The 17,651-nt window shown below is 36.7% G+C and overlaps 1 protein-coding gene across 2 annotated transcripts in view; it reads right to left on the reverse strand.

Moving 5' to 3' along the window:
- Nucleotides 1-17,651, reverse strand: part of ntn1b (netrin 1b) — a 57,515-nt gene that overhangs the window by 18,062 nt on the left and 21,802 nt on the right. For both annotated transcript variants that reach the window (XM_081377925.1, XM_081377924.1), the window contains exons 3-5: nucleotides 15,938-16,126; nucleotides 3,859-4,008; nucleotides 174-227 (exon numbers count right to left, since the gene is read on the reverse strand). In XM_081377925.1, the coding sequence (XP_081234051.1) occupies nucleotides 174-227; nucleotides 3,859-4,008; nucleotides 15,938-16,126 (393 nt within the window). The remainder of the gene's footprint in view (nucleotides 1-173; nucleotides 228-3,858; nucleotides 4,009-15,937; nucleotides 16,127-17,651) is intronic.

Consider the following 17,651-nt stretch of genomic DNA (forward strand, 5'->3'; position numbering starts at 1 on the left):
ATTCCATTTTATTCATCTTATTAACTATTACGCTTAAACACAATTCCTTTGCGTTACTCATTTAGGCACTGCAGAGAATGTTTGAATCAACGCATAAAAAAGGATATATTTTACCATATAGAGCTTGATGCCACAATAACGCCAGTAAATGGTTTCATTTATTTTGCACTCACCTGTAGGCTCTTCTGAACTGCTGTAGGTGGCTGTGGGTGCAGCAACAGGAATTTCTGTAACAAACCGTCAAGAACAATCAATCAAAACCTAATGCCGTAAAAAAAAAAATTCATTCGTTTTTCAGATACATTTTAGTAGACATATCAGGTTTATTAGACATATCACTGGTGGCATGAAGACGTGGTGGTGTCTAGTTTTAATGAGTTTCCTCTCTGAAGCCCCTTCTTCCTCTTTTAAGCGTTCTGCTGTTAGATATACGCCGATGGGGGATCGAGGCTTGTTAAAATGTGCAGTTGGCAAAATGTGTGATGTCGCAAGAATTTAATATCAGGCTATAAAAACAAAAGCACGTTATATCACAAAATATATGAGAAACCAAATATTTTCCACTCGATTGTCGGGGCTCCCTCTCTCTCTCCAGATTTAACAGCACATTTGTTACTTACCCTGAGAAATTAGGGGAAATCTAGTTTCTAAGGGTTTCATTTGTCTACGTGAATCTTTGCCAAGCAAATCTGAATGGCTTCATGTCTATAGTTGCTTTTGTCAGAGGGCCAGATAAATCTTTATTTCCATGTCATCAGTTAGTGCATAATAGAAGCGGTTCACATTAATAGCCACATATTGTATTGCTCTCCCAGTGAGTATCTTATCGAGAAATGCCAGCTGCTGTGTGGGCCTGTCCTTAATCGCCACAGAGACCGTCTGCTGCCTTGTTGATACTGCCAATAAACATATCACCCATCATGCCCCTGGACCAGGCGTGAGATTTATGAGTTGAAAGGCCGTCAGCAAGGTTCGGGGCAGACTAGGTCATGTCAGCCAGGGCTTTATGGTCTGTTTGACTTAGCGGAGGGCAATCAGCGAAATGTCCATCCAAGGAAATAATGGAACAGGGGACCGATACGGAAATTAAATGGGCCGGGGCCATGAAATCATGAATAACAATAGGTGTTTATGCAAAATTTCTTTGGAGTATTTTTATTAATGTCTCTGTGGGTGGTAATGGGAAACAACTCATGTTGCACCACCTCATTTGGTCCAAGAATAATTTTTGAAGGAAGCTGCATAATAGTAGATTTCTTTCTTATTCGTTTTTTATTTGTAGGTCGCACTCATTTTTCAAGAGGTAGAGACAATGAAATTTAAGATAATTCAGAAATGTTTTCCTGAACATTAGTATGAGAATAGCTTCCTATTTATTTGTTGTAGTTAATAAAAAATAGTAAATTGTTTGATTGGTAGGAGGTCTACAACTGATCTTCTGGTGCTCTCATAAATATTTTTAAATGCTTTAGAAATACACTTACTATTTTTTTACGACTAGTAAATATGAAGCTGTTCTTAAAGTTTAAAGGTCCCGTTCTTCGTGATCCCATGTTTCAAACTTTAGTTAGTGTGTAATGTTGTTGTTAGAGTATAAATAATATCTGTAAAATTATAAAGCTCAAAGTTCAATGCCAACCGAAACAGCAGACTTGTAGGCTATTAATAAATAATGGATACATACAAGCAGATGACAAATACGTTATAATAACCGTAATTAAACTACTAAACTATACCTGTTCCATCTCTATACAGCATTCTGACTCTGTAGGCATTATTGTCCGACTCGAACTGAACACCTTTACTGAGAGTTTCTGATATTATATTCAGATACACGCGTGTACTTAAGTGGTCTAGTGGTAGAACTTTCGCCAAGCGTGTCAGAGGTTCTGGGTTCGAATCCGTACTCGTATAGGTTTTTTTTTCTTTTCTTTTTATCAAATCCGATTATGTTTATCAGTGGTTGTATATCAGGCAGAGACACATTTATGTGCATTTTGTTTTGTAATTTCACTGGAACGAATAGAGAGTCTCCACAACGGATTGAAGCGCGCGTCCGAGTGAAGAATGCGCGAGCCACAAACAAACACAGTATCCGCGCCACTGATCGCAGCGGCAACGAGCACTTTGATCACTTGATTTAAGCATAAGGATGTATTGTAGTGTGATGACGATCCGAGATCCCGTGAGATCCATGTGTTTGGCATCTTGTCCTATCTTTTAAGTCATGCTACAGTAGTCTGAAGGAAAAAGTGCTTTATTTGTAATTTAAAATAATGGTGCTGATGATTTTTAGAGACCCCCACAGGTGTATGATTTTACTGCTTTCATGGGAGCTCATCCTCTCTCTATGGGAGCTCAGCTCCCACTGGCTCCCACGTAATTCGAACCATGATTATCATCATTGTGAGGTGAAATTGTCCTGAGAGACTGAGCGCGAGCTCATGAAGCTCCGCCCCCTGTGTCGTCCAGCAGCAGCTTATTTGCATTTAAAGGGCACACACTAAAACAGCGCGTTTATCTGAGCCCCAAAAAATTACAATTTAAACATGCTGTAAAAAATGATCTGTTGGGTATTTTGAGCTGAAACTTCACATACACACTCTGGGGACATCAGAGACTTATTTTAAATCTTGTGAAAAGGAGCATAATACGGGACCTTTAACAGATTTACATAGATTGACTAACGATTATTCTAATTATGTTACCCAAATTAGAACATACAATCTCGATTTTGTTTTGTAATTTATTCATCAGTAATGATATAACTTTCAATAAAAAAAAAATTTTATCAATCACTTTCCCATAACAAGGTTCCTAGGCAACATTTCTATTAAAGTGTCTATTGCATTTTATTGCAGGCTTTCTTAATTCTAAATGTACGTTTACACAACACCGATGTACTAAAAATGGAAATGTTTTTCCTGTGCCTTTTTCGCGTAAAGACGAAAGCATTATCAAATGATCCTCGTTCACAAGGATCCGCGAAAACGATTAAAAACGCTGTATTCTGCTGCCAGGCCAGTAGTTGGCGATGTCACTTTGTAAAGAAACATTATGCACCTGTAGACCGAAAACGAAATACTCGTGCGCATGACGTCACCGTTTTCACAAATTTGCATTTTCGTAATTTACATGGAGACAATAACTGTATCGTTTTCAAAAACTTTCACTTTGAAACCCGTTTTCAAGAATGTGCATTTTCAGGCCAGCAAAACGCCAGTGTAGTGTAAATGAACAGCTAAAATGTATTCGTTTTCAGTTTTTAGTTGAAAACGGTGTTGTGTAAACGGCCCCAATTTTTTATTTAATATACTTTAATTTGATATACTTGATCTACTGTTCAAAAATTTTGAGTCAGCAAGATTTTTTAATGATTTTGAAAGAAGTATCTTATGCTCACCAAAGCTGCAATTATTTGATCAAAATTAAGTAAAAACAATAATATTGCAAATGATTATTATTACAATTTAAAACGGATTTCTATTTTAATATATTTCTGTTATGGCGAAGCTGAATTTTCAGAAGCCATTACTCCAGTCTTCAGTGTCACATGATCATTTAGAAATCATTCTAATATTTAATCATTTTTGTGGAGACAAATTTTTTTTTTAGGAAAGTTGAAAAGAACAGCATTTATTGAAATATAATATCTTTTGCAACATTATTATCAATATAATGCATCCTTGCTGAGTAAAAGTATTAATTTCTTTTTAAAATATATCTTGCTTACCCCAAACTTTTGAAAGATTAGTGTAATTAATTTGTTAATTTTTGGCACTAAGAATGAATAAACTTTTTTTTTTTTTTTTTGAAGACACAGTAGGAGAAAGAAAAAACAAGCCAGATGAATCTTACTGATGCAAGGGGCGATAGGTGATCTGCTTTGCTGGTATCCTTTAGCGCAGCGGTTGCAGGTGATGCCAGTCACACCATCTTTGCATGGACACTGTCCAGTCGTCTGGTTACAGGTCTTACCAGCTGCACCGACCGGATGACAATCACAGGCTGAAGAGAAAACATAAAACCAGTGGTTACTGATGCAGCACTTTAATGATCTAGTGACTCATATTTGCCTAATTTTGCACTTTGTAATACTGTACTGTGGCTCTACATACATGTTTACACTGCAAATTATCACTATTTTACATGATGTATCACTCAAAAATATAGAGACCCACAAAAAATAATAATTACTTTCAGCTGCGTAAGGATCAGATGTTGATTCAGTTACAGCTCTGTTGAAATCCGTTCAGTGAAAGAATTGTCGACTGAATCAAAATGGTGAACTGGTTTTGAGCTGTTCATTCTTTTAAAGCAAAGTACCATCATTGGTTCGGGAATCAGACTACGCGTCATGCTGTATGTTTTTGATTTCCTACAAATAACTGGCTCATAAGAGTAATTTGGTCGCGAATGAGGCTCTATGTTTTTGATTCACTAAAAAGAACCGGCTAATAAGAGTCATTTGTTCAGGAATCAGACTACACTAGTTGCACTGTTTGTTTTTGATTCCTAAACAAAGACGGCTTAAGAGTCATTTGTTCGGGAATGAGGCTACTGCTTGTGCTGTGTGTTTTGATTCACTAAAAAAATAACCTTCTCATGGCTTATTTTGCCTTGAATAGGACTGCACTGGTAATGTTATATGTTGTTTTCTCCCACAAGGAAACTCTATATAAAGACATCTCTCGCCATTATTTCGCAGATCACTGTCTTTAATTCCATTGCATTCAATACAGACTTCAAACACACATTCGCAACTTAGGTAAAATATTATTTCTGTTGCCATGGCATAGAAGATTTCACAGCGGGGGAGCGCAAGGTTATACCTGGGTTATGCCTCTTAAAATGATATATCAAGTCTGGTACTTTACTTTGCCGTATCACAAACCAGAAACTTTTTAAGAACAGTTATGGCCCACACCTGTGTCCATGCACTAGGTCTGGATCCTGTCCAGAGAGCGTATGTGGATATGGTGGATACCCGCCGTGTGGAGGAAACAGACCTGTCATGCGTTCACGTTCTGACACAGCGCTGTCATTCGCATAGGCCGAGCACCGTCTGATCAAGTTTCTCTTGAATCTTGGCATCGAATAACCCTCACAAATAAAGGCTGAATAATGTTCACATTAATGACGGAACGGCGTGTACTTCAAAGGTGCTCTGGCTGAGCTGTTAGTCGAGACGATCACACGTTAAAATGTGAGAATTTCTTTGTGCGCTCACGCTGCCAAACGTTTACCATAAAGCTGCTTGTTTGAAGTCTAAACTTAACTCTTCCCATCAGGCCTTCAGCCGTTTTTATGTAGCCAGGGATTAATTTGGAAATTATATGAAGGGGTCCAGCCGTAGTGAGAGCTAAAGCTCTTGGGAATAAAAAAAATGAATATTAGAAGTCACTTCTTGAATTAGTAACAAAGGCAATTGTTCGTCTCAGATTTATGTCTGCCCTGGAGAAGCTGTACACAGTCTTAGCAGTGCCAGAACAGAAATGGTTGTTCTGAAGAGACGAGTCATTGCGCCATTAATCATTTGGCTTTTTTTCTCTGTGAGTTTTATGCAACCTCACAAGTGACTGATCTGAACGCACTAAATACTGTAGACACTGTTCAAGCGTCTGTCTCTCTGATGGGTGGTCGTTCTGTCTGTCTCGCTGTCTCAGTCTCTCTGTCTGTCTGTCTATCTATCTATCTGCCTCTCTGTCGGTTGTTCTATCTATCTATCTATCTATCTATCTATCTATCTATCTATCTATCTATCTATCTATCTATCTATCTATCTATCTATCTATCTATCTATCTATCTATCTATCTATCTATCTATCTATCTATTGGACAGTTGTTCTATCTATCTATCTATCTATCTATCTATCTATCTATCTATCTATCTATCTATCTATCTATCTATCTATCTATCTATCTATCTATAGGACAGTTGTTCTATCTATCTATCTATCTATCTATCTATCTATCTATCTATCTATCTATCTATCTATCTATCTATCTATCTATCTATCTATCTATCTATCTATCTATCTATCTATCTATCTATAGGACAGTTGTTCTATCTATCTATCTATCTATCTATCTATCTATCTATAGGACAGTTGTTCTATCTATCTATCTATCTATCTATCTATCTATCTATCTATCTATCTATCTATCTATCTATCTATCTATCTATCTATCTATCTATCTATCTATCTATCTATCTATCTATCTATCTATTGGACAGTTGTTCTATCTATCTATCTATCTATCTATCTATCTATCTATCTATCTATCTATCTATCTATCTATCTATCTATCTATCTATCTATCTATCTATCTATCTATCTATCTATCTATCTATAGGACAGTTGTTCTATCTATCTATCTATCTATCTATCTATCTATCTATCTATCTATCTATCTATCTATCTATCTATCTATCTATCTATCTATCTATCTATCTATCTATCTATCTATCTATCTATAGGACAGTTGTTCTATCTATCTATCTATCTATCTATCTATCTATCTATCTATCTATCTATCTATCTATCTATCTATCTATCTATATATAGGACAGTTGTTCTATCTATCTATCTATCTATCTATCTATCTATCTATCTATCTATCTATCTATCTATCTATCTATCTATCTATAGGACAGTTGTTCTATCTATCTATCTATCTATCTATCTATCTATCTATCTATCTATCTATCTATCTATCTATCTATCTATCTATCTATCTATCTATCTATCTATCTATCTATAGGACAGTTGTTCTATCTATCTATCTATCTATCTATCTATCTATCTATCTATCTATCTATCTATCTATCTATCTATCTATCTATCTATCTATCTATCTATCTATCTATCTATCTATCTATCTATCTATCTATCTATTGGACAGTAGTTGTTCTATCTATCTATTGGACAGTTGTTCTATCTATCTATTGGACAGTTGTTCTATCTATCTATCTATCTATCTATCTATCTATCTATCTATCTATCTATCTATCTATCTATCTATCTATCTATCTATCTATCTATTGGACAGTTGTTCTATCTATCTATCTATCTATCTATCTATCTATCTATCTATCTATCTATCTATCTATCTATCTATCTATCTATCTATCTATCTATCTATCTATCTATCTATCTATCTATCTATCTATCTATAGGACAGTTGTTCTATCTATCTATCTATCTATCTATCTATCTATCTATCTATCTATCTATCTATCTATCTATCTATCTATCTATCTATCTATCGATTGGACAGTAGTTGTTCTATCTATCTATCTATCTATCTATCTATTGGACAGTTGTTCTATCTATCTATCTATCTATCTATCTATCTATCTATCTATCTATCTATCTATCTATCTATTGGACAGTTGTTCTATCTATCTATCTATCTATCTATCTATCTATCTATCTATCTATCTATCTATAGGACAGTTGTTCTATCTATCTATCTATCTATCTATCTATCTATCTATCTATCTATCTATCTATCTATCTATCTATCTATCTATTGGACAGTAGTTGTTCTATCTATCTATCTATCTATCTATCTATCTATCTATCTATCTATCTATCTATCTATCTATCTATCTATCTATCTATCTATCTATCTATCTATATATATATCTATATATCTATCTATCTATCTATTGGACAGTTGTTCTATCTATCTATCTATCTATCTATCTATATATATATCTATATATCTATCTATCTATCTATTGGACAGTTGTTCTATCTATCTATCTATTGGACAGTTGTTCTATCTATCTATCTATCTATCTATCTATCTATCTATCTATCTATCTATCTATCTATCTATCTATCTATCTATCTATCTATCTATCTATATATCTATCTATCTATCTATCTATCTATCTATTTATCTATCTATCTTTTGGACAGTTGTTCTATCTATCTATATCTCTATCTATCTATGTATCTATCTATCTATCTATCTATCTATCTATCTATTGGACAGTTGTTCTATCTATCTATCTATCTATCTATCTATCTATCTATCTATCTATCTATCTATCTATCTATCTATCTATCTATCTATCTATCGATCGGACAGTTGTTCTATCTATCTATCTATCTATCTATCTATCTATCTATCTATCTATCTATCTATCTATCTATCTATCTATCTATATATATATATATATATATATATATATATTGGACAGTTGTTCTATTTATCTATCTATCTATCTATCTATCTATCTATCTATCTATATAACTATATATATATATATATATCTGTCGGTTGTTCTATCTATCTATCTATCTATCTATCTATCTATCTATCTATCTATCTATCTATCTATATACTATATCTATCTATCTATCTCTGTCTGTCTGTCTGTCTGTCTGTCTGTCTGTCTGTCTGTCTGTCTGTCTATCTCTCCGTCCGTCCGTCCGTCCGTCCGTCCGTCCGTCTGTCCGTCCGCCTGTCATTCTATCCCTCTCTTGGTTGTTCTATCTGTCTGTCGTTCTGTCTATCTGATTGAGAAAGAAATTTCAATAAACATTTTAGAACGCAATGTATGTAATTCAGATTGTGAAGTATTTCAGTAAAGTATTTGCATTCACATTCATATATAGAATACATATTGGGCCTTAGCATTTGGCTAAAGAGAAGAGAATGCACTCTGCATATTGTTTTCTGAATAGAAGGTACACATGGAAGAACTGTAGAAATCACTAAAAACACATTTAAGAAAGTTTTAGCAGTGCATCAGTTTAATTTGGATTGCTTTCGCTATTCCCCATCACTGATGATTTAGCTGATGTTAATAAATGCTACACAAAGTGGTGGGATGCTTTGAATTTCAATGCTCACTTAACATTCGGTTAAAAGCAGCTACAGTTCTGCACTTAAGCCACCCACCAACCAGCCCACCGCCTGCTGAATTACGACACCGCTCTTACGCCTTCACAGGCGACCCTACAGCTCTACAGCACATAATCTAAACCAGAGCTACTAATAATTCAGCAGTAGTAAGAAGAGATGCTGGGGAAATGAGCGTGGGGCAATGCAGCATAGACTGTAAGTTCTCATGGCTTTTGAAACCCCTCTCCATGTTTAAAGGAACAGTTCACCCGAAAAATGTCAATTCTGTCATCATTTGTTCACACTTATGTCATTCTAATATGACACTTTCTTCAGTGGAGCATGAAAGGAAAACATTTTTGTATTTTTTATTTCAGCTCGCTCATGCAATTGCAATTAACGGAGACTTCAAAAAGGATACAAAAGCATGATAAAAGTAGTCCAAATGCACTATATTCTACATCTTAAGTCATAGTTATTCACTAATAGTCCTGCAGAGGGCAGTTAATTGCATTGAGTCAGTGAACTACTCATTTAGACCTGTTTTGTGAACTGAATTAATTGATTAATTAAAAGATAAAACGATTAATTGAAAAGAGCCGACTCAGAAGAACAATTTGTTCACAAACCAGATATTGCTACTATCTTTAAAGAAATCAACACAGAGATTTGGTTGGATTTTTACGATTTTTTTTTTCAAGTTTGAATTTACTGTAGGCTGTAGAATACTTATATTTTTATGGTGAATTTTGCATCGTTTTTGTATTCTTTTTTCATTGTAACTTATGAAAAACTTATGAAAAATAACTTAAATTTCAAATTCCTCCGTGTTTCACAAAAGAAAGAAAGTCAAAGGTAGGGCTGCAAGATTTAGGGGAAAATCTAAATTGAACATTTTCTGATAAAAATAATGATTGGGACCTAAGGTGAAATTTATCTTTTTATTTTTTTATGGCCGCACAATTTGGCCCAACTTTTTTTGATTTTATATCAATATGACTATAAAATAGTCTATAAAATTAGTTTGTGTGGAGCAGCATTTACTGCAAATCAAGCCACTTCGAGACTCTAGATCATGAGCTGCTCGCATATAAAAAAACCTTTTCACGTTTCACTCACGTGATTATATTTATTCCGTTAAACCCCAGCCTTTACAATTTGTTAGTTGCACAAAGGCATATAGCGATTTCGGTTTTATTTTGATTAGTCGAGCAGCCCTAGTAAAGGGGTTAATAATAATATGAAGGTGAGTAAATAAATAGTGACAGATCTTTTATTTTTGGATGAACTATTCCTTTAAGCACAAATATGGGACAGAAAGAAATGTGACATGGTGTTTATTCTGAACTCAATGAGGGATGAAGTTGTTAATCTGGGATATAAAGCATGAGGTGTTCCAGACTGCCACTGACATTGGATCTGGTTTTGGGTCTGATTTGTCTTGGTAGGTGCTCTGCCGTCTTGTTATTTACAAGCAATATTCCTTCCTTTTCCAAATGACCCCCTATAGAATTTCCGTACGCGCTGAACACTGCTGGCACGATGTTGCGTTTCCCATCCAAAATAAGCACAATGAGATGGTTGGCTGACACGAACAATAAATACAGCAGTCCGCTACACGATGTCACAATGTTGAGGAGTTTGTCACCTGAGACGAGTGAAGCAATCAGCTTGACAATGGTGACTGGAACTCCTCAGCATTTCCCGGACAAGCTTCGACTCTACCGGCCATATTCTGTATGTTAAGGTCATTACGAGACCTTACAAGCCCGTATCCCTCGCATCTGGCCTCCGAGCATCCCATATATAGCCCGAGTAAATGTTTTGGCTGGCAGGGGAAAGCTGTTTAAAACCATTTGTAACCTCCCCTGAATCAAATGCATTCCTCTTGTGATAACACACAGCAATGTCAATGTAACATGGGCAGTGTTTGCCATCCATCACATCTGCACATTAGAACCCGACAGTCCGCAAAAAAATTAAGCTACTCCAGTGATTGGGTTAGCAGCCTCTCATATCAATTATGCTGTGGTTTGTTGAAGCTTTCAGTCCGTCAAACTCTGGGTCCGCTAGAGTCAGATGAGAATACAAGTTATCTTGGCTTGAAGGTGGGAAATATGCAATAGCAAAGAATGTTTTGTGAGTGAATGGACTATGGGAACCCGGGGGAATGACATTGTGAAATTCATCTGTGGACCAACCGTGGATAAAATCCATGCATTTAAATCTACAGTCAGCTTGGAAATGTCTGATTTCGCAAGGCTGTGAATGGATTTCATGTTTTATATGAATAATATAATATATATATTTAAAATAATCTAATATATTTAGATATTCTTATCTTTAGGCATGTATTTGCACAACTGTGTGCAAATCTTTTTTGTTTCTCATTTCATGTCCACAATCAGGCCCCGTTGCAAAACCTAGTAGGAAAGTTTGATTGAAATGCGAGGAAAGTTGCATAAGTGACTGATTTGGAGCGTTCTACATGGGCAGCAGGTGTGTCATATGAATTATGGTCCTCATGTGAAGTGCATGGGAGATTACACTCACAATTGATTCCAACAGAGTGTGCAACAAGAGCATTAGCATAAGTTTGCCAAGATAATTTCAAAATACTCTAATAAACATAGAAATACACACTGGAATATTATTAATAACTTAATTTAGAGTTAACTGTTTTTATCAATATTTTTGGCATTTAAACATTATTTATAACCAACATTTCTCTCATTTATCCATCTTGAATGGTTCTTTTCACTAAGCTTTTCACAATGCATTGCTTTGTTTGCAAAGGATATGCAGTGCTGCCTTAGAAATTGGCCAAAATAAGGCATAATCATGCTACCTACTGTACCTTTTGATAGTATATCAAAAGGCCACGATATACTTCAAACGAAATCGAAGAACGAACTGATGTGACGACATTTCGAACAAAATCAGGCCGAAACGAAGTTTGTTTGGAGTTCATTTTGGGAGTTCGAAAAAACTTCTGGAAAAGTTTGCTTCGGCTGGTAAACACCTTCGTACTACCATTGGTCTGTGGTGATTACGTAATACAGTAGGTAGGTGTGCGCTGAGGCTCCGCCTTCTTTAACATGGAAATTCTTTTCCAGTTCATTTCTCCTCACGAGTCCGTGGAAGTCAGACGTTCGCAGGTGAAAACATGAACACTGGAGAGCTGCTTTATAGTAGAAAATGAAGCAGTACTTTTGATGAAATGAGACACTGTCACTGTTTTTCATGTTTAATACGGTAAAGCTGCTTGATTTTAAGCAATCTATTGCTATAATAAATTGCTATTGCTATAATATTGCTATAATCTAAGCTATAATATAAACGTGAGTGACTTACAGTGCTTACAGACTTACGATTACAGTGCAAACAAACATATCCATGTTGCTATGATCAGATGCTTTTCTTATGCTTTATTAAATTGCTTGCTAGTTTTATAATTTTGTTGTGTGTCTATTTTGTTATTGAGAGTAAAGCGCGCTGCACATATTTACATATTCATCTAACCGTCGCTCTCAGCAGTGTGGGCGGAGTCAACAGAATATCGCTGGTCACGTATTTCGAACTTCGTTTTAAAGTTCGAAGTTAAAGGCAGCTCACTATGTTTTTTAACAGGCCCTTACAGCCCATCTGACCACTAAGTGTGAACATGAGGTCTAGAACATGTGCGTAATCTCTGGTGTCTTTACATTTATTTTCTTTCATGGGTGAGTGAATAATTGGCTTGTTTCACTATTATTGTTAATATGCTCTGTTGTCCCAAATTCCATGGCAGTCCTCCTTGTCTGTTTGGCCTGTGCTCATTTTCCAGGGAAACCCCATTGTACAAAAACTGTCTTATTCTAATCTCTTTCAGCTCAAAGTCATTAAGAGTTCTGTATATAATGAAGCAATTAAATACAATTTTATATAAAAGAACCTGGGGCCTATTTGTTCAATATTTGTTCATATGAAGATGGACATTTTGAATCCAAACCCAAATTTAATGTTTTCATTATGTAGTTGATCCTCAAAATAATTTATATTCAGAAATTATGTAATTTATTATTTATTTAATTACATAAATTCTTCTGGATAAAAACAAAAAAAAAAACATTTTACTGGCTTAATAATTGTTCTCAGTACTGCTACTTTTGTTTGCCCAAGTAAGTGTATCCAAGTAAATGCAAAAATGTCTTATTCAATTTATTTCTTACGTATGGATTTTTACATATGGACTATTAATATGAAACGCTCATTTCAGCAAAGCTAATAGTGTTGTGTCTTTTCTCTACTTTTCTGCATTTTAGTTTTTGCTTTTGTAACTTAGCAATTGCTAAACTGTGAATAATTTTGATTCTCTATGATAAATTGTGTGTGATGTCCTTTGCTTAAAGGTCCCGTTGCATGCGATTCCATGTTTCAAACTTTAGTTAGTGTGTAATGTTGCTGTTAGAGCATAAATAATATCTGTAAAATTATAAAGCTCAAAGTTCAATGCCAAGCGAGATATTTTATTTAACAGAAGTTGACTACAAAAAACGGCTCGATTGGACTACACCCCTCTACATCCTGCATTAGTGACATCACCAGAACCGTGTTTAGACTAACCTCCGCCCACAGGAATGCTCCCTCAACTCTACTGGCTACTTGCGCACTTCTTATAACTTAGGCTACTGTGTTTACTCAGCTCTTACGGTGATTTTCTGAAGTAAAACTGACGCTTCATCTTTTGTGTGATGTACAATAAACTTTATTAAACTCATCAGTACATGTTTGATCATCATTCAGACAGCAGACTTGTAGGCTATTAATAAATAATGGATACATAGCCTACAAGCAGATGACAAATACGTTATAATAACCGTAATTAAACTACTAAACCATACCTGTTTCATCTCTATACAGCACTCTGACTCTGTAGGCATTATTGTCCGACTCGAAATGAACGCCGTTACTGAGAGTTTCTGATATTATCATCATTCCGTGAGATTAATTTTTCCTGAGAGACTGAGCACGAGCTCATGAAGCTCCGCCCCCTGTGTCGTCCAGCAGCAGCTCATTTGCATTTAAAGGGGACACACTGAAACGGCTCGTTTTTCTGAGCCCCAAAAAATGTCAATTTAAACATGCTGTAAAAAATGATCTGTTGGGTATTTTGAGCTCAAACTTCACATACACACTCTGGGGACATCAGAGACTTATTTTACATCTTGTGAAAAGGGGCATAGAACGGGACCTTTAAGTAGCGTTGGATAAAAGCATCTGATTAAATGTAAATGTATATTACATAAATACACAGACTATCTACAAACCTCATTATAGTATAACTTTGACGATTTTCAACCCGCTTTGTATTGTTACAATGTCGGTAGTACTATATGCTCGTTCTCTGTGTCACCAGGACTGAGAAATTCACGTTATTTGTCAACAACAATTCAGGGCTTTCATAAAAACTACAGAATATACTTCCGCATTTTTGTGTCCCCAGTCCCCACCCACAGACAGTCGGATCGACAGAGGGTTAAAAGAACAGTTATTGTAAGGGTATGTTTATCACTGAAAATTGCATTGTTTGTCTACTCTTTAAGCAGCATTATGGTAAAAATAGGACATTAGGCAGTAGCTTTTTTACCTGTACGTGGCTGTGTTTTTCTCTTGGGCAGAACTGACAGAACAACAGTTCCCTTTAGAGTTTGGTTCTCTCGACATTGTGTCAGTAGCTGATGCTATGGGTAAACACTTTTTTCAGAGAATACTGAAGCCCTATATCTCGCAGATAATGGCGTTCAAGCGCGGAATAGAGGCGGGCTCTTCCGCTCAATAAGGCGCCGCTGAACGTCATTCTCTCAGAATCTTTCTCCTTCAGACAGCTACACTTCAAGAAGCCATCTACAGCTCGCCGTTGAGGTATGAGGTTGAGGACGGTGTCTGGATTGCCGGTCCACTGTAGCATTCCCGTGAGTATGACATCTTTCTTTTAGATTCCTTCCTGACCGCTGTGTTTTCTGCCTGGGCGAGGCCCACTCAGAAGCACCGCTGCTCCTGACTCCTGTGATGAGCTCATGCCTACAAAGTGTCCGCGTTTCTCTCACCCAACCCTTCAGGAAACAAACCCGGCTTCTCATGCTCTCCGCTCTGTGGTGGAGCAGCGAGCTGAGCAAGGAGACTACAGCTAAGGGTTCTCTAGTTCCACAGGTCTCTGCCATGTATAGAAGAGAAAACATTTCCCGCCGCTCACTCATTCACACTATATAAGCATCTCAGAGCAGCGGTCGGTCGTGTACAAAGCACAAAAAGCTTCCGGCCGCTACGATATTCACACGGTATCCACATGATGTCCGCTCACTCATTCACACGATATGGCCTGCCTTGCATAAAGCGGAATGTGTGTCGGCTTAGGGCTGGGCGATATGGGCAAAAATGTCAGTCGATTTCGACAAAGATTCTTATCTTTGCCACTTTGGCCTAAATGTCTGCCATCCCTTTTTATTCTATATTTTGTTACTTTGTAAGGTTTCGTTTTTTAAATAGGGACATTAGTTTGTCTCTACTCCTCAGTAACTTGCACAATAGTAAAACCAACATGAAAAAGAATCGTGATAAAATCGTGAATCGTGATTTTCCTGAAAAAAACGTGATAAGATATTGTTGCAATATCGCCCACCCCTAATTATGGGTGTTTTAAGTCTTCCTACCTACTTGGCAAAAGGGAAGACAACAGCTTTTTCTCTAGTCAAGTACCATCGATAAAAAAAAAAAAAAAAAAACGCCTTTCTACTGTATAGGCATGCAGCCAAGTTTTATTGAAAGCCCTTTTTGCCAGCCCTTTAAGTGCAGATGATCTTTTAACATCACTATACAACAAAAAGCTAATAGTAGTCAGACAGCAAAGCAACAATCCCATAAAGTTCAATTATTCATGCTGTGAACTCTCAAAATGCTCAATCAACAGCATTGTCATGTTTTGTTCTCTTTAGGCTGTTTTAGGCTGTAGTTTGGACAAATTTTTGAGGAATATTAACATGTTTTTTATTTATTTATCTAGATTTAAAGTACATCATTTGCAGTGATTGCTTACCTTTGCAGGCTCGTCTGTGTGAGATGGCCTTGGTCATGTCTCTGTAGTAGCCCTCTTTACAGTAGTGGCAGTGCCGTCCGGCTGTGTTGTGTCTGCAGTTGAGACACACTCCTCCACTCCTGCGGCCCGATAGCTTGTACAGCTCCATGTTGAAGCGGCAGCGGCGGGCGTGAAGATTACAGTGACAGGCTTTGGAAGAGATGGACATTGGGAAGATAAAAAAACAAAACAAGAGATATTAGTGGCAGTGGCAGTTGTTCAATTCTCACAAATACATTCCCTTGTCTGTTTCTGTTTAAAAATACATTTTTACACGTTCCCTTTGAGAGCTTTAACTGACAGGAAATTGCAAAGGGAAAATGACTGCGAGATCAAATTCCCACATTTTCACAAATGCTTATATCTGTAAAATACCCATGAAGTACCTTTCTCACAGAGTATCATATATTTTAGAGAACAATCATACAATTGCTTTATTGGTGTTGAAGGGTGTACCACTTCTGGTAATGTGGAGTCTGAATCTGATGTGATGATTTTCTGTCCCCTGGTGATCGTAAAAGACCCTTAACACAGTGAGCGAGAGAGTACAGGCCAGATTCATCTAGACATATGACTAGTATCCTGAGAGAGCTTTATTATTTTAATGACATCATTGGATCTCTGGGCTTCCGTCTATTTACAACGTTTTATTAAGAGACAATGGCTTCATAAAACGAATCGCTCCAGATCTTGCACACACACACACACACACACACACACACACACACACACACACACACACACACACACACCTGCCCATGGCTTTCACCTCTAACCCTTACTGGCAAATGGTGTTCAAACCTCATCTATCTACAGGGGTTGGACAATGAAACTGAAACACTGGCCAATATAGAGTTGGAGGTTTCATGTCTATATATGCGGGGCCTGGTGGCCAATCTTCCACTTTCCATCAGTAAGAGCAGAGTGAAGGTTGAATTAGCAGAGCAACAGCACAGCTGAACATAAAATATTGCAATACACATAACATAACGGGAGACATATCAGAGATCAAAAGAGGCAGATTGTTGGTGCGCATCTCGCTGACTCATCTATCTATCTATCTAATTGATACAAGTGTGCCACACAAGTCCTGAAAAGTGTAGCCAAAGCTTCTCGATCGCCCCCATGTGGCTGGATGCAGTATAGGTCATAATCCCCACCGTCTTCATGTAATCGAATGGGACGTAAGACAAACTAAACAATCAAATTACACTTCAAATACATTTTTTCCAAAGATGTTTTCTGTCATTTTCGGTAGTTTTTTATCATGCTGGTGTAACTTCAAGTGTTCGTTCTTTAAATAAATTTAGTTTCAGTTAGTTATTTGATGCTATAAAAACGGAGGTGTGACGTCATGATTGACAGCTGGGATTGACAGCTTCTCTGAGGGAAGTAGCCTAGTCCCTGAGGCACCAAAGGACTTTTTTCGGGATTTTTGTGAGGAGATTGGAGATTTCCATAACTGTTTGTTTCACTCCAACATAATGAGTTGATCTGCAGTAAACTGTACTAACCGATTCTGCGGGAGTGTGGGCGGGGCCTTGATGACACGACTTTACTTTTCTACAATGGAAGAGAGTGAAGCTGCGTAGTCCATTTTTTTTCACAGTCTATGGATCGATATAGAACAGAGATGAGTAACTCCATTCCTGATATACAGTACCGGTATATACAT

The sequence above is a fragment of the Scardinius erythrophthalmus genome (assembly GCF_964197995.2).
Source record: "Scardinius erythrophthalmus genome assembly, chromosome: 1".
In the NCBI taxonomy this organism is placed as follows: domain Eukaryota; kingdom Metazoa; phylum Chordata; class Actinopteri; order Cypriniformes; family Leuciscidae; genus Scardinius; species Scardinius erythrophthalmus.